The sequence below is a fragment of the Podarcis raffonei genome, chromosome 14 (genome assembly GCF_027172205.1).
Source record: "Podarcis raffonei isolate rPodRaf1 chromosome 14, rPodRaf1.pri, whole genome shotgun sequence".
Taxonomy (NCBI): Eukaryota; Metazoa; Chordata; class Lepidosauria; order Squamata; family Lacertidae; genus Podarcis; species Podarcis raffonei.
In genome coordinates this window covers 3,559,310-3,581,286 of record NC_070615.1, presented here as the reverse complement: position 1 = coordinate 3,581,286, position 21,977 = coordinate 3,559,310, and the positions used below count along the sequence as shown (strand labels likewise).

The following is a 21,977-nucleotide window of genomic DNA, read 5'->3' as shown; positions in this document are numbered from 1 at the left end:
TAGAGAGGCCACGGGATGCTCCCTCACAGCTGCCACAGCCACCTTTCAGGACAAGCACCAGCTCAACCTCCTCCCCAAGCTCGGCAGCAGCACTGTTGGGGGAAACAGAATCAAACCAGAAGCCAGGACAGCTTTCATAATTCTCGGACTGTCCCTGGAATATAGAAACACTTGGGGGGTATGAGAATAGTGCTCAGCCCAAGAGTCAAACAGTGACCTGGGCTGGCTTGGGGGTGGGGGTGGCAGGCAGAGATTTTGACCCTGGATGGGAAGGGCTGCTGGCTAGGATGGCTACGGTCTACCTCCACGGTCAGAGGCCGCTCACCTTTGGATACTAGTTGCTGGGAATTGCAGGTGAGGAGAGCGCTGTGGAACTCAGGTCCTGCTTCTGGGCTTCCCATAGGCTTCCCACTGTGAGAATGGCACAATTTGGGTGTAAAATGGTTAATAGGACCAGGAAGGAATTATGCTCACTGCTGCAACTGGCCTTTGTCCACAAGGTTTACCATTTTATGTGTCTTTTTTGTGTTGCCCTTGCAACAACAGCTCCATTCCTAAAGGTCAGTCTTGAAATGCTTCCCTCCCCCACCCTGCAAAAATAAAATTAAAAAGGTGCCATTTATTAGAAGAGTAAAATCTGCCTGTGGTGAATTCAGTGTATATTTGATACGTGATTATCCTTTACCATTCTGATGCCTGGCTCAATTAGCGGTAACATGGCTAATTGGAACATAAGTGTGTTTCTTTGTTAATGTATTTGACAGCTAGCCCCAGGGAATGTTCGTGCAGTTCATTATACACTTTAGTAATCTTTCTGTTTTCTGCCCCAAATGGAGCCGCTGGATGGCCGTGAAGGGGTTGCAGATCTTTCTGTGACGAAAAAGTACAAGTGGGGTTATTAATCCTCCACTGCATCAAACAAATAAGCACATTAATCAACTAATTTTGAAGAGATAGACATCAAAAGACCAAGCCTGGCCCTTTGAGAAAGTCTGTCTGTCCTTTTTTCCTCCATTCCAGGAACTGGGAACTTTTGCCCTCCAGATGTTAGACTTCAACTCTTGTCAGCCCCGGCCAGCCTGGCCAGTGGTCAAAATGAAGGGAGCTGCAGTCCAAAAGTGTCTGGAAACACCAGGCTCTTCATCCCTGGTCTACTCTGACTGATAATCAGCTCTCCAGGGTCTCAGGCAGAGGGGATTTCCCACCCCCTGCTAATACCTGTTTTAATTCTTAATGCAAGGGATTGAAGCTTCAGCCTTCTGCTTGCAAAGAAGATGTTCTGCCTTCCCAAACCTGGTGCTCTCAAGATGTTTTGGCCTACAAGCTTTGGCTGGGAGTCCTGAAACAGCTGCTCCCTGCCTTGCAGGTCTTTCCCCACCTGGCCTGGGAGAGCAGGGCCTGGACTGACTCCAGCTACAAGCTGAGTGTGCTGGTCCAGGGGGAGGCTACCGTGGGGCGAGGTCCAGGACCTGAGTTGAGGGTCGCCAGACAGTCCTCCTCGGGCAAAGCAGGGTCCACAGCGAGAAGCCGGGCAAGGACAGGAACTCTGGGGGAACAGGACTGGATGCTGGCCGAAACAGCTCTTCAACGACGTTGCTCCCGCAACCTGGGACCGGGCTGACTGGCCTTTATCTTCTCTGAGGCCAGGGGCAGTCCCGGCCCACAGGAGACCTGCCTCTCCTGGCCTTAAGGCGAGCACTCCTCCTGGGAGAAACCAGTTCCCTTCGCCTCTCTGCCCTGAGCCTCTGCAGTTCAGGAGAGGCTGAAGGGTTACTGGACCCAGGGGGAGACTCACCTGTAGGCACTGAGTCCTCAACCACCTCCGGAGCCAGAGTGGATTCACCTGGTGCCTGCTCCTGAGGATCCGGCACAGGTGCAGGCGCTTCAGAATCAAGGCCCTGCCCCAGTTCAGCCGGCCCTGGAGGCGGGGACTCCTGTGCAGGCTGGGATTCCTCCGGTTCAGCCTCTGAATTGGATTCCCAGGCCATCACACTGAGGCTGCTGAGTAGACTCTTGGTCTGGGGTGTTATTTAGGGAGTTTGGTTGGGGTGTTGTTATTTTTGTATCTTTCTTAGATCTTACAATGTATAAGATCTAATTTGGTTGTGTACATTTTGATGTTTTGTTTATTGTTTACGACTACGTTATGTCTGTAATTGTGTGATTATTTTCAAGCTGTAAGCCGCCTTGAGCATCGTTTGAACTATAGAAAGACAGCATACAACTAAAATGATGCATGTATGAAGCAAGTAACTTAGCCAGGCTTACAAAGGTTTAATTAAATCCACATGCCCTGAAAACAATGACTATAATGCATTATTTTGTTCATTTATCTAAACAATTATGTCATGATAATAATAAAAAATGGAAACCCAAAGAAGCAATATCTCATGAAAGAACCCAAATGCAACCACCTGATTCAGCTTGGGGCTATATTTATGCAAACAGGTGCTACTGGAGTGATTTTTCCTGCCAAAATATCAGCTGGGGCTGCATAGATTTAATACTCTGAGTAGAGTTATGTAGTGTTTAGAATACTGGATTGTTGCAATGCACTCTACATGGGTCTGCTCTTGAAGATGTCCCGGAAATATAAAAAGTAAAGGGACCCCTGACAGTTAAGTCCAGTTGTGGCCGACTCTGAGGTTGCAGTGCTCATCCCGCTTTACTGGCCGAGGGAGTCGGTGTTTGTCCACAGACAGCTTCCAGGTCATGTGGCCAGCATGACTAAGCCGCTTCTGGCGAACCAGAGCAGCGCACGGAAACACCATTTACCTTCCCACCTATTTATCTACTTGCACTTTGACGTGCTTTCGAACTGCTGGGTTGGCAGGAGCAGAGATGGAGCAACAGGAGCTCACCCCGTCGCAGGGATTCAAACCACTGACCTTCTGATCAACAAGCCCTAGGCTCTGTGGTTTAGACCACAGTGCCACCCACGTCCCTCCTGGAAATATAAGTTAGTCCAAAATGCAGCAGCCAGATTACTGAGTGGGTTCCATTTAGATCTCGTGTAGCCTCTGTTGTAAAACTGGTTGTCAGTTCATTTGGGGTCCCAATTGAAGGTGCTCACATTAGTGTTTAACTGAACAACTCCAGCCCCAAACATCTCAAAGACTGCCTCCTTCCCAACAGACCCTATTGGGTGCTGAGATAAGCAGGGGTGCTCCCTCAGAGGCTTGGAACAGTAGCCTGGGGGAGGGCCTTCTCTGGGGCAGCCCCTAAGCCCCTAATACATTGTAAGGAAGGTGAAACCCCTTCCCCACAGAGGTGTCCTTGTCACCTTCACTGTATAGCTTCTGGTAATGCTTTTGACATTTGAGATATTTGAGGTATTAGTTTTAGGAACCACTCCATTTTTGTGATTGTGAATTGTTTTAAACTATTATTAATATAGTGTTTTAATGTTGTAACCTCCCCTGAGACCTTACAGTGAAGGGTGGGAGATAGATAAATAAATAAATGTCCAAAAACACCCCAGTGTAGTTGGTCTAAGACAGCAATCCTAACCCTGCATACCAGAAGCAAGCCCCACCATGAATTCAGTAGGACTTGCTTCTGAAGAGACATTGCAGGATTGTGCTGTTATTCCAGAGAAAGCCGGGTTCAAAGCTGTCTTGACCATGGAGTTCCATTGGCGGCACTGGGCAGCTACTTTCTTTCAGCCTAATCTGCCTCACAGGGCTGTTGAGACAATACAACAGAAGGACCAGAGAGGACCCAGAGCTCCTCGGAGGGTATGGAATGCAACCTGGAACCATGTCTGAAGATCATGTGTGTAGGAACTTCTAACTTTTGTATGGTTGGAATACAGCTTCCTGTGCAAATGGAAGAGTCGCATCCATTGCTCTGCCCACTTTTGCCTCTGGCCTGCCCACCTCTTGTATGGGGCCACATACATCAAATGGAGGTAAAGCAGACAATGACTGGCTGGTCCAAATTCTTGCAAAGTTCTCAATGTATCTGCTATTTATTGCTGTCTTAACAGAACTGTTGGTTGAAAACTGAGAGATCAGCCACTTTTGACTCCTCCTCTCCTTGAATCCTTTTTTATTCCAGCCAATCAGAGCTCTGAAACAGCTAACTGGTTTTGCAGCTTCACCATTTCCCTTCCAATCCCTTTTCCCTTTTGGGTCTTGTCATTTAGACTGTTAGTCTGAGGTAAATTACTGTCTTATTCCTGATGTGGGAAGCCACTCACAGAGCCTTTTTTATCTGGGGGAGGCTAAAAATTCTTTAAATAAATATATGAAACTGTTATATAAAAGATAAAATAGTGGGTGCTGGGGTTTTTTTTAATGATTATTCCATATTCATTGTGATGGTGATGAAATTAGCTCAGTTGTTTCTGAGTTACCCCTATGATGTCATGTCATGTCATGTCATGTTTAAAGGCATTCTGACAGGCGAGGAAGAAGAGGAGGAGTTGGTCACTGGATGCTGACAATCGCTGCAACGGCTGTGATGGAGGTGGAGCATCTGTGAGGGTTAATCTCCTCTTGTGAGGCTACTATCTCATCAGGTTTCATGCAACTTAGTATAAACGCAAAAAGTTATGGCCGTTTAGCTTTTAAATGTAGCCTCCATCTGCCTCCCTGACTCTGCTTTTTAGAATGATGACCCCTGGCTTTATCTACAATAAGCCTGGGTTGTGTGGTGGTTACAGTGTCAGACTAAGACCTGGGAGACCAGAGTTTGAATCCTCACTCACCATGAAGCTCCCTGGGTCACCCCGGGTCAGTCACGGTCTCTCAGCCTAAACCACCTCACAGGGTTGTTGTGAGGAGAAAAGGGGGAGGAGAAAAATATACAGCACTTTGAGCTCGGGTTAGGGCTAGGTGGCATATAAATCTAAGTAATAAATAAATGTTAAAGCAGAGGTGAGGAATCCTCTTCACCTGGCCCTTGGGACTTCTCCTCCCAGGCCACACCTTTTTGCCTGTGCCCTTGAACTCTCTGGATCATTCTTGCTTCCCTGGATGGAAGATGCAAAGGGCTGTGCGGGGAAGCCGGCCTTTTGAACAAAGATAACATTTACATTCTGCCCACTTTTGCTTCTGGCCCCACCTGCCACCGACCCACAGAAGGGACATTTGTGAACACATTGGTTTGAGCCCCTAATTGGCAGTCAATCTTAACGAATGCCTTTCATTAACGGATATAATTTGAAGAACTGGGTAATTGACTCACATTTGATTAAGGCAGATTCTATTGGATTAACATGATTAATAGATAAAATTATAGTCAAACAGAAAGCAGTACAAAAGGTGACATAAGTCATGGTTCACATTAAGATCCTAAATTTAAAATAAGATGTATCTCTGACAGGAATATTTATTTTGTGGCAAACGGCTCAAACTGATGAGGTACTCAAAAAGGCTGAGGGCAAAGCAGAGGAAAGGACTGATCCTGTGTCAGCAACTCATTGTATTTATTTAAGATATATTTTTATTTCCTACTTTTTGTTTCCAAGAATATGATTCCACGTGGCATCTACAGTACAACAGCTGCACCACCTTCTGGTTCATTTGCTAGCGAAATCCAAAGTGATGGTGGTTTGTTTTTGAAGCTCTAAAAGGCTCGGGCCCGGGCAAATGTCTTCCTTTGGGACTGACTCGCAGCCTTTCTCAACCTGTGGGTCCCCAGATGTTGTTGGACTACAACTCCCATCACCCCTAGCTAGCAAGGCCAGAGCTCAGGGATGATGGAAGCTGTAGTCCAACAACATCTGGGGACCCACAGGTTGAGAACCGTGGGAGGGAAAACATGTCCCGCAGGGGGTTGAATCTCAGCAGCCTGGAGAAAAGGCTAAGAAAGCTGTTAGTCCCCACTGAGGCTTCCCCCGCCTTCCTTAAGCATGTAAGAAAAGCCCTGCAACTGCATCAGGCCAATGGCCAGTCTAGTCCAGGATCCTGTTCTCACAGTGGCTGATCAGATGTCTGTGGGAAAACCTCAAGCAGGACTCAAGCAAAAGAACCATCTCTCTTTCCCCTGCCTATGCTTTCCAGCAACTTGACATGTCTCATGAGTACATGGCCCTGTCTTTGAAAGCTCAGTGAGTGGGCGCACCGACCCATGGGGACAATTTTGCGACTTTCATGCATAAGAGGCAGCTCCTAGGGGCCGAGGTCCCTTCAGGCCCCCCCTAAAATATTTGAGTGTGATTATGCAGGTGGGACTTATCTGCTCTCTGATATTTTATCCGAATTGGCACCCCTGTGTTCTGTGCAGTTCTGAAGTCCTCATCCTGAACTTGGACTCTGTAGACTTTGACAGGCACGTCGGGTTTCACCCAACATTGGGGGGCCTGGCACATGCACACGATGTCACCCGTGTGTCGTGTGTCACATCATACTGCGGAACGAGGCCCAACGGGGCCTATCACGCTCCCCCAAAGGCCCGACGGAGCATAGCTGCAGCTGTGGAAGGACCCAAGGGGTCCCGCCTAGCTGCAGAATATTTAGGGGGCCCAGCCTCCTCGGTGAAAATTTTGGGGAGCCTTGGCCCCCACAGCCCCGCATGGATGGCACAAATTTGGACCACTGCTTTCAGCCCAGCTAGTCTCGCCTTTCCTGTCCCCCAGCCTGGGCATAGCAGATGCCTCTTGTTGAGACTATTGGTCTTCTCTGCCTTGATAAAGATCTCTTACTTCCTCTCAAGCAAGAGCCTCTGTCATAATAGTCTGGGTTGGAGCCAGGGCAAATCCCAATGTTTCTGAGCTGGCCGTTTCATCTTGCTGTTGCTTGATTAGTTTATTCCAGTTAACCATATCAGGCGATGCTCAGTCTGGCTGTGTTCTTGAAACAAAATTGCCTTATGTACAAGGATCTGTTTTGCTTCTTGTTCCAACCAGGCAGACAAGCGCTGAAAACTGTTGCTTCATCTTGATCTCTAATTGAGACGCTACCACAAGCGGCAAACCTCTGGAGTATAATGATTTGTCAGTACAGGCCAGAGAGTGGACCAATTTAATGCTTGCTGCGGGGGTTAGGATTTCAACAGCCTTTGATCAAATCTTTTTAGGTCAGTAACATTTAGAGGTGCAGAGGGGGGAAATCGTATAATTAAGAGGAAAAAACCTCACACGGTTGGTGGCTAATTTGGAATACACAGATGATACTGTTGTGCAATATTGCCTCCTTCAAATGGAAAGGTCTTAAGTTTTCCAAAGAGCTAGATTAATATTGATATCGTGTTACTCTTTGTAACGTTCCGTGTGCAAACATCAGCCACCGCCTCTCCTCCCGCCCCTGCCACCGACAGCAGCTCAAACGCTGAGCCCAAGGAAGTAGCATCAGGAAGCTCTCGTGTCCCAAGAGTAGGGCAGAGTGTGGGGGGTGCCTTAGGGAGCAGATGCAAGGGGCCGTGGGGGTGCAGTGGTGAGTCTTGGGAGAACCCTATGCCCGCTAAGCAAACTTGATGACCTCATGTGCAATGCAGGAGGCTGTCCTGTAGAGCTGAAGAAAAATTCCAGGGCTAGAAAGTATGAAATAGGAATCAGGCCTTAGTGTGGTGGCACTACCCTTTGGAGAGCCCTCTGATTCCATATGAGACAGGCGCCAGCTCTGCAGTCCTTTCAGTATGTGTGTGTGGGGGGGGGGATTGGTCCTTTCAGCGTTTGTGTGTGTGTGAGAGAGAGACAGAGAAGCGGGAGACACAGAGACATGCCTGTTCTGTACTGGATTTGGGGGCTGCCCTGGCAACCGAATGGGAAAGCAAGATCTGTTGGAGGGTTCATGCTGTGAGACCCTCCATCCTATGCTCAGGTTGTATGTGTAAATAAAGTCATACAGTGGTACCTCGGGATGTGAACGGGATCCGTTCTGGAGCCCTGTTCGCATCCTGAACAGAACGTAAGACACGACAGCGCGTCTGCACATGCGCAGGTCACGTTTTGTCGCTCCCGCATGCGCATGACGTCATTTTTAGCATCTACGCATGTGTGAGCGGTAAAACCTGGAAGTAACGCACTCCGTTACTTCCGGGTCGCTGTGGAGCGCAACCCAAAAGCACTCAACCTGAAGCGTATTTATCCTGAGGTATGACTGTATATCCTAAAAACCCCACAGTCTCTACAGTGGTACCTCGGGTTAAGTACTTAATTTGTTCTGGAGGTCCATTCTTAACCTGAAACTGTTCTTAACCTGAAGCACCACTTTAGCTAATGGGGCCTCCTGCTGCCGCCGCACCGCCGGAGCACGATTTCTGTTCTCATCCTGAAGCAAAGTTCTTAACCTGAGGTACTATTTCTGGGTTAGCGGAGTCTGTAACCTGAAGCGTATGTAACCCAAGGTACCACTGTACTGATCTTCATTCCAAGGGAACTAAACCCTGGGTATGTTGGAACTGCTGGAGTCTTTTGACACCTGGAGATTGCAGTTGAACACAATAGTATTTATTACTACCTGTATATGGCCATCTGATTGATTCAATATGCTCGATGCCACTGTTATGTATTCTGTTATGTATTCTGTGAAACCAAAGTACACTGAATGTCAATTGCAACAATCATTTTGCCTTTATGGCTATTTTTAATATGTTATAGCCCACTCTAAACGTTGTTTCCACAATGGAAGTTTAGGGATAGAAATACTCTCTGTAACAACAGCTGCAACATTTTCCCTCCCCACGGCCATATTTGTTGCCCTCCTCTGAACCCATCCCAGTTTCTCCCATTTGCTTCTTGAAGTGCAGTGGCCAGAATTAAAGAGTATTAGAGTAGCAATTATGACCTCCAGGCCACTTTATTTCCTTTAAAAGGTTTCTAGGCCACCTTTCAACTGATGTTTTGATGGCAGCACACACAATGAAACAAGCAGTAAGAAAACTTAATTAAAACATAGCAATAAGAAGAACAGTGGCAGAAGCAGAATGAAATGAAGCAATAAAATCAGGAATAGCAGAAATTTTATTAGCCATGAAAAGCTGGAAGAATAGAGCCATCTTCACCTGACAGCTAAAAAACAGCAAAACAAACTTGGTGCCAGCTGGTGTTCCTGGGAAGAGCATTCTGCAACTTGAGCACCATCACTGCAAAGACCCTTTCTCCAGTCGCCACACCCATTACACTTCTGACGGTTCCACGCACTTCCACTAGCCATCTTAACAAAACAACAGAGAAACAGGCACTTTAGGGAGCAGCTGGTCCTTCAGGCCTCTCTTGCTCTGAAAAAGATCTATGTAATAAGACTCCCCATTGCCTCACTGTAAGCGTTTTCTCAGTTTTGTATCTCCAGTGCTGTTATCTTTAGCAGGAATTATTAATAATAAAAAAGAGAAGTCCGTCATTCCAGCAAAACTTCTCTATGCCCAGTGTTTGCCAAGGACAAGTAGGCATTTCATGGCTAATTAAAGTTCCCTTTCCGTTGGAATGACGGTGCTGCAGGCAAGGCCCTCAGTTGGAGATGGTGTCTGATAGATGAGATGACAGGCCTTTGCTGGACCAAATAACAGCATCACACAATTTTCTCCTCCACTATCTAATTCCCCAGTGAGCTCCCCATCTAATTTGACGGAATAATACCCTCCTTCCTATGACAGCAGAAACAAGCCCAGTAATTGATGCACAAGTATTCTTGTGCAATTATCAAGACAGGGGTTTCCCATCCTAGAAAATGTGCTCCCCACCCACACGGTTCTCACCATACAATTGTTTTCTAGGCTTTAGCGACTGAGCTTGCCTGTGCCCCGTGGAACCGAGGGTGCCCTCTGCACCTCGTCACTTGGGGTGGGAAGTGCATCCCTGTTTCCTTGGGGTTCATACAGCCCTGACATGTCACACCAGCACTGGGCCATGATGAGTAAATCAGGAAGCACCTTACAAACTGTAGATATTGTCTCCCAGATGTTGTGCACATATTAGTGCAAGGGATACCAGCTGGATGTGAATGCTGCATTGCTTTCAGTGGGGTGTGTGTCCCTATTATCATTTGTTTGCTGGTTTGTTTAAAACATTTTAAAGCTGATTTTCAGGGGAGGTCCAGCCATGGAAGTAAGCAATAGTGGTTAGTGGAGTAGGAGCCCCAGGTAGCCCCCACGTCCTGTTTCGTTATTGGTCCTGGCAGCTGTGTATGGGCCAGGTAATCTCAGGTATGAAATATCTGCATGAGTGAGTTATTGCAAACAAAACCAGGTTCTGGAAATTTCCTGAAGAGCAGCAAAGTGAAAAGCACTGTGTCTCTTTAAATTTGAGTCTTCCCAAACAATTATAATTTATAATCCTTTCCCTTATCTGATATTCCTTAGGAAAGACATGCATATAGCCTTGAGCTAGAACTCCAACTTGGCTTTTAAATGCAAATATTTTAACAAGTATAACACAGAGAAGCATGAACTATCAATTATTCCTAGTAGGCATATGTAAAACATCTTGTTTATCACCCCACCTCCCCCCACCCACCCCACCCCGTGATCAAAGCCAAATTAAGACAGAGAAAATAAAAAGGTAACATTGCAGAGTGAAAGATTGCATTTTGCTTTCTGTTTTGTTGTATTTTAAGGATGCATTTGTTTGTCTCAGCGGTTCTGACATATTTTTTCAATGGGAAACATTTTTTAGAGCAGTTGATGGAAACAGGGGATAGAGAGATAACTATATTGGGATTGTCTATGCTGAGATCATTCCCGGGACACACCAACTGTCCAGGGAAGTATATGTGGGGTTTGCAGAACAAGTTCAGAATTCATATGTAGTTAGAGAACTTGGGCTTTCTGGAAATCTTTGCTTTAAAAAATGCTCATGTTGCTAGACTTTATGATTCTGGAGGTAAATGTAGGAGCATCTGAGTGTTCCATTAATGTTGTTGGCATCCATCTGAGTCAAGAGTGTGTCTCTGGGGGTGAAGTCAAATCACTACTTTATCAGCACTGAAGTGATCTCTTTGGGGCGCAAGCCTGAGCAGTGTGTATGGAGGCCCTGGACTGCCCAGACAGCAAGAACCTCCTCTCAGCCTTGCTGATGTGGTCCAAAGGAAAGCAGAGCAATACAGTACATTTTGCACCAGCTTGGCTGCAAGAATTACCAGAAGGAGGCATCCAAGACACCATCCAACCGTCTCAGGGACTCTATTCCACTTGTCTGCTCAGTCCGCTGAAGCCTGTCTTCATAGCAGGGGAAGTCCCAAATTCATCAAGATTTGAGACCCATCAGCTATCTTCCCCTGGTTTAGCCAGCCATTGAAAGATGTGTCTGGGGTGTGGCTACTGTTGCACACTGACAGCTTCTAGGAGTCACTGGTGAGAGTTGAGTGCAGGGTGAGGACCAAAGGTGGACAAACTAACCCAAAAGGAGCATGATGTGCCCCCCCACCTGAATTACTACCCCTCCCCTAAGATCTCATACACCCCACCAGCTGAGCAGAATCTTACAAAATCTCAATGAACGTCTAGTGTGGTGTAGTGGTTAGGAGCGGTAGACTCATAATCTGGTGAACGAATCAGGTTCACTTCCCTGCTCCTCCACCTGCAGCTGCTGGGTGACCTTGGGCCAGTCGCACTTCTCTGAAGTCTCTCAGCCCCACTCACCTCACAGAGTGTTTGTTGTGGGGAAACTGCTTTGGAAGCAGAGTACTTTGCCTATCACCCAACCAACATTCTACAATCTGAACATCTACGGTAGATATAGAGACTTCACTGCAGCATTTCCCTCCAGTGACATCCAGTGAGTCTGCCTAGTAGAACCTGAAATGAAATTTTAGCTGTTGACCACCTTAGAAAAAGGTGGGCAGTAAGTCTTCTGACTGATTGAGGATTGATTGATATTTGACATTGGGGTGGGGGGAGAAATCCATTAAGTGGGCTCTAGTCTACAAAGGTTAATGTTAATCTGGGACAGCAGATAGGAGATCTCTGGATGATTTGAAATAGTTATCTCCCGCTTGGACTACTGCAATGCGCTCTACATGGGGCTACCTTTGAAGGTGACTCGGAAACTACAACTAATCCAGAATGCGGCAGCTAGACTGGTGACTGGGGGCGGCCGCCGAGACCACATAACACCGGTCTTGAAAGACCTACATTGGCTCCCAGTACGTTTCCGAGCACAATTCAAAGTGTTGGTGTTGACCTTTAAAGCCCTAAATGGCCTCGGCCCAGTATACTTGAAGGAGCGTCTCCAACCCCCATCGTTCTGCCCAGACGCTGAGGTCCAGCGCCGAGGGCCTTCTGGCGGTTCCCTCATTGCGAGAAGCAAAGCTACAGGGAACCAGGCAGAGGGCCTTCTCGGTAGTGGCGCCCGCCCTGTGGAATGCCCTCCCATCAGATGTCAAAACGATAAACAACTACCGGTACCTGACATTCAGAAGACATCTTAAGGCAGCCCTGTTCAGGGAAGTTTTTAATGTATGATATTTTAGAGTTTTTTGGTTTCTATGGAAGCCGCCCAGAGTGGCTGGGGAAAGCCAGCCAGATGGGCGGGGTACAAATAATAAATTATTATTATTATTATTATTATTATTATTATTGATCAGCAAAGATGTCTGACTTGCTTAACAACAAAGTACAGCAACAAAATGAATACCCCCCCCAATTATATTGCTGAAATGAATGCACCAACAGGTGTATGGGTTGTTAGGGTTGTACCTCTGGTGGGGGGTATGTCATGCTCCTTCTGGGATAGTTTGTTCACCTTTGGCTCCCCCCCCCCACACACTCAGCTCCCACCTGTGGCTCCTAGAAGTTGTCAGGTGTTGGGGGGCAGACGGAGGATTGTGAGCTCTGTTCAGTGCTGGTACTCAAAACAAATTCCTGAGCTCAGGGTTATTTGAGTTTATGTCTTTCAAACCTGTCTCTGAGGCTTGGTGAAGCTCATGGTTCAAGTAAAATTCAATGCTGTTCAAACCAAGTATTCCTTGAGGGCACTCGTAAGTGACAATTGTCAATCTGATATCAAGAGCGATGATTTCAATACCAGGCTGATAGCTCTATTGTTGTTGTGTTGGAATCATGCAGTTTAAAAGGCATTACATTATAAAGATGTCTGCAAATGTGACATGGAGGCTGAGAACACCAGCCCTGCCATGTGGGAATCCCTTGCAGATGATGCAGTGCCTGGAGACAATCAGTCAGATTGTGTATCCACAACAGTAACCAGAGGAGGAATGACTGGCGGGAGGAGCGCAGAAGGAAGAAATGCCATGGCACACCTGCATCAGCACAACCAGGCGCCTTCATCTGCCCCAGCTGCAACAAAACATGTCTCTCCCATATCAGTCTCCACAGACACATCAGGTGCTGTAACTCTCCAATCATTTGACTTCACCCCCAAAAGCGCACGCCTACATTGTGTCCCAAGACAGATGGGTGCCAACCCACAAATGATCTTTAACGGTCCACAGAATATTATTTCAAAATCACTACTCACTGAGACAAAAGAATCATAGACTTTAAAAGTGTGTATCTCCCAGCTTCATTCACAACATTCTCCACCAGATATATGATTCCTACTTCACTAACAAGAAGAAAAGACTTTGGGGTCAGGCAAAAGGCCCCTCTAGTCCAGCACTCTCTTCTCAAAAATGGCCAACCAGACGTCTCTGGGAAGCTCAGTGTGACTGCCTGGGGCTCCCATGCAGTCTCTGATCACATCCAGATCAGCTTAGCTTCGGCAAGGCGCTCCAGGATCCTTGCAGTTCATAGTCCACCTCCTGTAGTCCATCCACTTCACCCATCACAAGTGCAGGCACTTTGCTAGTGATTACTACAATGCTGATTTACCTTACCCAGGTGTTGTTTGCATTACTGAGATATCAAAGAAACAAAGCCCTTTGAGGAGTGGAAACACTTCCATGTGTTCCCTACTTTTTACTTTGGGGTTCAAAAATCCCAGATTTGGAACCATATTCTAATAGAATTATAGGATAGTGGAAGACATCCACAGGATAGTAGGGTTTTCCACCAAAGAGAAAATGGGCTATTGAAGTACAACATATTGTTGTTGCTATTAATGATAATAATAATAATTGCATTTTTGGTCACTTTTTTCACATAAATTGACCCTAGTGACCCAAAGCTACTTCCAAGGTAATGTAAGTCCAGCCCTCATCACTTTGTGGAGCAATAAAATACTCCAGTTGTTCCTAGTAGAATTATTGTTCTGCAAATAGAACACGTGTGTGTGTGTGTGTGTGTGTGTGTGCGCGCGCGTGTGTGCGTGTGTGCGTGTATATATATATATATATATATATATATATAAAATTAGTGCCAATCCACAGCTTCCTGTGGTTTTCCTTACCTGACCTTGAGTGTTCCCATGATGGTTTTGTGCTTTCCTTGGACAGTTTCGCTGTCTATCTGCATCGATTAAACCTTGATCTCATTTATTATCTGAGGAAATGGTCTCAAGGTCACAGGGCTGGAAATTTAATTATGGTGGCAGTATATTAAGTGGCACATTTAAAGATGCTGAATCGTAGTAATTAATTTTTTGGATGGTGGTCTCCGGGGAACAGGTTCTCTCCACACTGGGTGTTTAGACATCCATCATGGCCATTGAGCGTGGCAGCTGTCTTTTAGCTTTAAACTGCACCATTATTCATCTTTTTATGACTGACTTTAAAAACACTAGACAACTTTACCCTTTTTATTGTAATATATGTCTCCTGTTTGCATCTAGCTATACTTCACCTTTGCTATAAAAATGCTAACAGGGCTTGCTCTTAGCTACCTGCGCTGGCCTAAAAAACTGAGACCACGATTACCCTTTGTTGACATCTAGTGTCAAGGCACGAGAGATTTCGCTGGCATGTAAATCTGTGGCATGGAAGGGATGGGAGTAAACCCTGCACTTTCCATGCAATTCCGTCCATCTTGCCCAAGAACGAGCTATAATAATTAGCGAACACAAGGGATTAGTTTAGCCGTCACTGTTGACTTTGCAGCAGCACTAAGTTATTGAAAGAAAGGTGTCTCTGCCAAGGTCTTAAAAAGCTTGTAATGTTTAATGAAGGGATGGTCATTAAACTTGCTGGTTCAAATATTAGGCGAGATGGGGCTGGGAGGTGTTTAATAAAGAGGTAGGAAAATAAGAACTAAATTACAGATATTCATTAAAAAAGCTGGCAACAGCCCAGCCAGCCTTTGGAAACCAGCCATCAGCCTCGTTTTAATGGAGTCTGTGTAGGTCTCAGCTGCCACTAAACTTGGAGGAGGTTTTTAATCCCTTTGTTGAACTTTTCACAGTTTGGTATTTCAAAGTGGTAGTAAAACAACAGTTCAGGGGGAAGACAATGCACCAAGAAGTAATCTGGAAATGCACTACAACAGTTCTTGGCGAGGCAGCAGCCACGTTCAGCGCCATACATGCTGTAGTGCTATGGTACCACTTCAAACAGCCACGGCTTCCCCCCAAGAATTTTGGGAGGTGTTGTTAGTTAAGGGCACTGAGAGTGGTTAGGAGAGCCCCCTATTCCCCTCTCAGAGCTACAATTTCCAGAGCTCCCTGTGGAAAGGGATTGATGGTTAAACCACTCTGGGAATCTTGGTATTCATGGTGACTGCTGAAGTGGGTTTAAATGTATAGTGTGGATGTGAGCTCTGAGGCGATGAGGAGCCCCAGGTCACCCAGTGATGGTCATGACCAAGTGGGGTTTAACATGCTGTGAGTCCTTTACATAAAACCATATATCCTAAACACATCACAGTCTCCATTGACCTTCATTCCAAGGAAATGAAGTCTTGAGTAAGTGCAGGCACCCTTGGAGTCTCCCGCTGCTTGGAGATTGGGGTGCATGAAAAAATATTTATGTACCACCTCATACACAGTGTACAGCAGCATCATAATTTTAACTGTATATTTGTATTCTATGTTAAGTCCAATCAAGCAGTCATTTAAGAAATACTTAGGATTCTCCTGTGACAAGCATCAACAGCTGGCAAAAGCCATGGTGAACAAGGAAGTGTTTAGCACCTGCCAAAATTGATCCAGTCAGTGCACACCTTTTTTCTGGGGCCATTCCAAAGTGTGGGGGCCACCACAGAAATGGCTCTTCTTCCTCAGTGTTGCCTGATGGACAACTGCAGGCTGTAGCCCAACCAATAGAGCCCGCTGGCTTGTTTCCTACTGCATATAAATGTGTGTTTGTATCCATATATTCATACCACCCAACTGTCCCAATTTGAGCGGGACACCCTGGCTTCTGTTAGAAATGTGGGGTGTCCTGCTTCTGCCGGCATCTGCTGCCTCTGCTGCCGCCGGCACAAGGCTGCTGGTGCCACCACTGCTAGGCCTCCCAGGATACCGCAAGGACTGCCAGGGCAACACCACAAGGACTGCTTCAAGGCCTGCCAGGCTGCCACTGTCACTGCCAGGACTGCCAGGCTGCTAGGCCACCAATCCTGACATACTTCCAAAAGCTGACACTGGAAGTGAGCTTCCAGAAGTACGCAAACGGCTTCTGGAAGTACAGCTGTCGTGTTGGCAGCTTGCTAGGCCTCACCACAGTGGGTAGTGTTAGAAGCGGCAGTGACCTGCCAGGCCTCACAATGGCACCAGGAGGCAGTGGCAGGAGTGGCAAGGGCCTTGCAGGTGTCAGAGGCCTCTCAGCACTCGCCAATGAGACCTCTTGGCAGCCTCAGAGGAAGAGGCAGAGAGAAAGCCAGCGAAGGTAAGGCAGCAGGTGGCTGGTGGTGGGAGGGGCAGCAGTGGCATGCTCAGGGGGTGCTCTTTGTCCTGGACTGGGGGCAGAAAAAGTCAGAGAGTCTGGGCTGTGGGGTATGTCTTGCTGCTGATGGAAAAGTCTTTGATCCAGCACAACCTGCCACAAGTGGAAACCCTAAATGTACAAGGTTTCTCTTTCTTTCTCTCTCTCCATGTTCATGCCCCCTATATATGCAAACAGAAGCACAATTTGGTTCTGAAGGCAATATTCTCTGCCAGTAAGCAGGGTGTCATTGTTAGCCAGTGTGGCATAGTGGTTAGAGTTCTGGACCTGGGAGCTCACCGGGTGACGGGGGGGGGGCTGTCACTGCCTCTCAGATGCACCTGCCTCACAGGGTCATTGTGGGGACTAAATGAGGAGGTGGAGAACCATGTGCGCTATCTTGAGTTCCTTGGAAACAAAAGTGAGACAGAAACGCAATAAACAATATAGATAATATAAAACAAACAAATAAACAAGGTGTCAGAACACGGTGGGTAGGTTGCTTGTGGGGGTCAAACTATGCCTAGCATATAATACTTTGCTTGTGGGATTTGCACTTACTGCTCTTTTGCTACCGGGCCTAGTTCAAGGTGTTGGTGCCAAGCTACTTGAGAGACTGCCTTATCTCTCATATATCTTGCAGTCTGTGGGAGAGTTTCTCCAGCAGGTGCCAAAGATCTCAGAAACCTATTCTGCAATAACTTGGAGAAGGGCTTTTAGTATGGTTGCTCCTATTCTGTGGAATAGCATTCCTGCTATCACAAACCTACTATCTGCACTTCCTGGAAATAGTGGAAGAAATTCCGTTCTGACAGGCTTCCCCTGATGCATTAATTTCCCACGAGTGCCCACTTGTTAGGGCTCTGATCATATTTTAAATGCATTTGTTGTGTTTTTCACTGTTTTTGATTGTCTTATGTGCAAACCATCTCAAGATAGTGATTTAGAAGGTAATTCATAAATTAGGGTCCTTTTTACTGTGGCCAACCAGAGGCTGGGCTTTAAGGTTTCTTGAGGTCAGGGCTTGCTTCATGAAAGAGTTCCTCTGCTTTGGAATATGGACTCCTGTGTTGCAGTGGGTTGGGCTAAGTGACCTTTTGGATCCCTTTCAACTCTACAATTCTATCATTCGGTGATCCCAGGGCTGTGAAGAGGGGACTGCCTGTGGTTATTCAGTGATAAGGAAGCAGCATTCTGCACATGATCAGGGCACCCTTGTTTAATCAGTGTGTCTAAGCTCACTCCTGCAATAAAAACAGATTGCAGGACTGAGCTTTGATGCATTATGCAATGAGAACGGAGACACAAAAACTTTTCAGGCAACATGAGGTTTATGAACCCAAGTACAGAGCAGCATAACACCTAAGCAATTACTCATAACTTCTTTATAATTCCTTGTAATTTCAGATTTCAAGAAGACTCAACATTGAACAAACCTCTGAATAATTCTTCCTGTTTACCACAGCCTGATCAACAGAAAACTGTATTGTAGCTGCTATGTGGCATATGCTCAATATGGATGGCAAATGCGAAAAACTTACAGAGACTTGCTCTTGAGTAAGCATGCACAGAATCTGCCTGCAATACAACCATATGGAAAACAAGTGTTTTCACGCTCTGTATCTGCCCTGCCAATTAGGCTAATTAAAAGAAGAATGCAAGCTTACAGTGAAGATAGGAACTAGAACCAGCTTTAGCAACTGAGAATGAAGACCGAAGGGTGCCTGCTATTCTAGGTTGATTCTACCCCACTCCCTGGCTGGCACAGGCTTTGGGAAGGAGGTTTGAGGCTATGGTAGCATCCTAGAGCCCCCCATCCTCCTTTCCAAAGCTGGGCAAGCGCTAACTAGGCTTTGGGAAAGAGGAAGGAAGACTCTAGGTCCCTGTCAGAGTCTTATGCCCCCTTCCCCAAACCTTGCGGTCAGTGGCAGAGCTACATGCTCCAGCACCAAGGGGGGCGGGGAGCAGGCGGGGGCAGGGTTGGCGTGCATCCTGGGGCCGTGGCGCACTGCCGGCAGAGGCATGATGTGCGTTCTGGGGGCATGGTGCGCAGCGCGGGCAGGGGGTCTCGGATTGCGCTGCCGGGAGCAGTGCACTCCACACACACCCCGCACTCCTCTTCCTCTGCCAGTGCTTGCGGTGCCTCACTTTCTGGACTTTGAGAAGGTGCCCCCCTTGGTTCAGCACCAGTAATTCAGGAAATTGCGTGACGGGGTAAGAAACCATGATGGCTTAAGGTTTTTTGTGACGCTCCCAACTTTTCCATAGCAGTTGGTGGGTATGTGCATATGCTTATTATGTGTTGACAAAATTGTTTTGTGAGGTAATGTTTGCCAAAGGAATAGAGGCCTCATAAAAGTGGGGTTATCTGGGCTCCTCTTCTGGCATTGCACTAGTATGAAAGAGCTTGAAACACTCTTTTTTTCAGCTGCTGCTTAATGACCAGTAATCATTTTTCATATAGTTTTTTTTAATACTTCTAAAGTACTTTCCAGGACTGTTCGGTTGCCTCTTCACATGACTGATACTCTCATCACCAACCAGCCTGAACTACGCTCAACTTTTCTAAATGAGATTTTATTGGAACTGATTAGAGTTAGATAAATGGGCAGCTTCACTAATGTATTATACGTTTTCAATTACAGTGTGTGTATAATCATACACATTTCTTTTTGGATAGTATGACATTTATGTGACAGATTTTGGATGAGATTGGTTCCCTGTTTACATAATGATTGTGCTTTGTTATTAGGCAAAGTCAGGGTTGTTCACTACCTATCATATATAATACAATATTATAAAGGCCTAGAATAAATAACTCCCCTTGAAATTCCAACTAGATCAATTACTGGAGAAAGTGATTGAATTTTTTAAAGAAAATGTGGCTCTGTACACTGGATCCTGCTTTTGCATTCTTATCCCCCAAATGCTTCAAAATTCAACCCACCAATTTCAACAGACTTGTCTCTGCATGGATGTAAGACTGAAGAGCAGGAGTCGCCAGCCTTTTGGGTTCAATGAGCACATTGCAAAGTGGGGAAACTGTGACCACACAGGCACTGAAACTCTCTCCTCCCGAGCTGTAACTGCCTTGAAATCACCCCCTTGCTGCAATTAGACTTGAATAAAGCCTTCTATTGGCTGAAGAAGGTGTCCTTCAGTGGAACAGGGGCAGAGGGGTGGGATCCTGCAGGCAGTCGGGAAAGCTTCTGTGGGTACATGTGCACCCATGGGTGCCACATTGGTGGCTCATGCTGCTGAGGATGCATAGACCAAAAAAATAACCCTCTGCCCAGGCTTAAGTAATCCAAGTAATCTATCATACCATTTTTTCATACTTGCCACCCAATGAAACTGATAGGACAGAGATTCAAAACAGACCAAACAGTGGTGAGGAGGGTAGACTTCTCAACACCATGTATCATTTATAGAAGTTATTGCCACAAGATGAAGATGTCCACTAGCTTCCTGAAAAAGGTTTGTCACTGACTACTAGTTATGATAGCTAGATGGTCAGAGACAGTGTCTCTCTGAATACCAGTGGAACAGTGGAGCGTGGTACAAAATAGCAAAGGGCTCCTGCTGGACTTCCCAGGAGTCTCTTGTTGGCCACTTTTGGAAAGAGGATGCTGTATTAGATGGACCTTTGGCCCAATCCAGCAGGGCTCACCTCATATTACATTCATGAACACAAATAAAAACAATTGCTTCACTCAGGGAGCCAGATGCTAAGTAAGATTTGTGTCATGATAAAATGGGCAGCATAACTACAGCACAGCAAAAGAAAAATAAGCAGTTGACCAGGTTATTATTTTACTATTTTCATTTCTGATATAAGGCATGCACTGGCTGGGGCTGACGGGAATTGTAACCCTGAACATCTGGAGGGCACCAGATTGAAGAAGGCTGCTCTAGAGCAGTGCTCACAGCAGGGTCACATCCCAATAAACTGACAATCTAAATACAAGGCCATGACTGAGAAAGAAATCCAATGAGCTCCATGGCTGAGCAGGATTTCAACTTGGGTCTCATCACTCATCGATGGGCAAACTGTGCCCCCCCCCATGTTACGCTGCAAACCTCAATAGCCCCAGCCATTGCCAAGGAGTCCAGCAATGTCTGGAAGGCCACAGCTACCCGGTCCCTGCTCTAACAGCTGCACCACACTGGCTCCTTTAATATGAACTCAAACTTAATCCAAAAGACAATTCTTAAATATCTCCTAATTTTCTCACTTCCTTTAGGATGCAGGTTGCAAAACAGTCACAGATCACTGCAGGACATTGTAGGTCTTTGATCCTGCCCCTAGCTAATAACGTGTGCATTGGTAAGCAATTCAGAACTTGGCACAGCAATAATTTGCTGTGTGCACAATTAACAGCTATTAATGGGAAGCCAACCATCACTTGCCCTTTTTGCTGGGGAAATATTTCTCCAGCATTGACAAGTATTGTAATGACTCTGGCATGTGACCAAATTGACAGGCCTGAAATGGAATGAGCAATAATCTCTTTGGACAGCAAAAGGATCACGGGGCCAAGTTTAACAATAAGAACCTGGCAATGCAACATCAGCCTCTTGCCTGGCCTTGCAAGGGGAAAAGAATGTGGGAGGTGAGTTTGCTGGGTCAGACCAGAAGTCCATCATTTCCTGTCTTCTGGGGATGTGCAATTAAAGTTATTGGCCTCTGTGCAGAGTAAGAACCATGATAACAGTGGCCATCAGACCCCTCTGGGTGAAAGCCGGAGTGCAGGTGTCTGCAGGTTCCCAGGAGAGAGACGGGGTGTGGGGTTGGAAACAGATGCACTATCTGGAGCTTGTGGGTGTTTATTACATTGTTTTTTAATTTCCGTGTAGGGCATTATCCTCTCTCCAGATTAGTTTTAAGTGGTTATAATAGCTTGGTTTATTTGTATTGTTTTATACAAACTTGTATGATTTTTTCCTGTATTTATTTATGGTTCATATTATTTCTAATTGTTTCGGGGGGGAGAGAGAGTTATACTTGGTAACTTGACATGTTGTGAACCACAATTTTGTGGGAAAGAGGCATACAAGTAAACAGATGGTAGTGAGGAAGATGAGGATGAGAATGGTGTTTCCAACAGATTTAGAGTTGTGGATGTAATTGCAATGGTTTGACTTACCCCAAAGGCACACTCTTCCATTGTCTCCCAAGACACCAAACGAATTTCTGCATTGCTTAATATATTATAAATATCTCTAAGCAATTTAAATATAAATATCTCTAAGCAACAGAAAACTGAAGCAACAACAGACAACTTAAACAAAAATATTACAGTTACATATAAAAATGTTGCATTAATATATAAGAAATCT

At 46.1% G+C, this 21,977-nt stretch overlaps 1 protein-coding gene across 6 annotated transcripts in view; it reads right to left on the bottom strand.

Moving 5' to 3' along the window:
- The window catches only part of BNIP2 (BCL2 interacting protein 2), a 76,297-nt gene that overhangs the window by 12,666 nt on the left and 41,654 nt on the right, over positions 1-21,977 (bottom strand). For 2 of the 6 annotated variants that reach the window (XM_053365434.1, XM_053365430.1), the window contains one exon: positions 8,891-9,101. The exons of 1 other annotated variant lie outside the window; for it this stretch is intronic. In XM_053365434.1, the coding sequence (XP_053221409.1) occupies positions 8,957-9,101 (145 nt within the window). In that variant the 3' untranslated portion in view covers positions 8,891-8,956. Of the gene's footprint in view, positions 1-8,890; positions 9,102-16,945; positions 17,046-21,977 lie in introns of those variants that run through there. 3 more of the 6 variants (XM_053365439.1, XM_053365440.1, XM_053365438.1) reach the window with 3 other exon arrangements.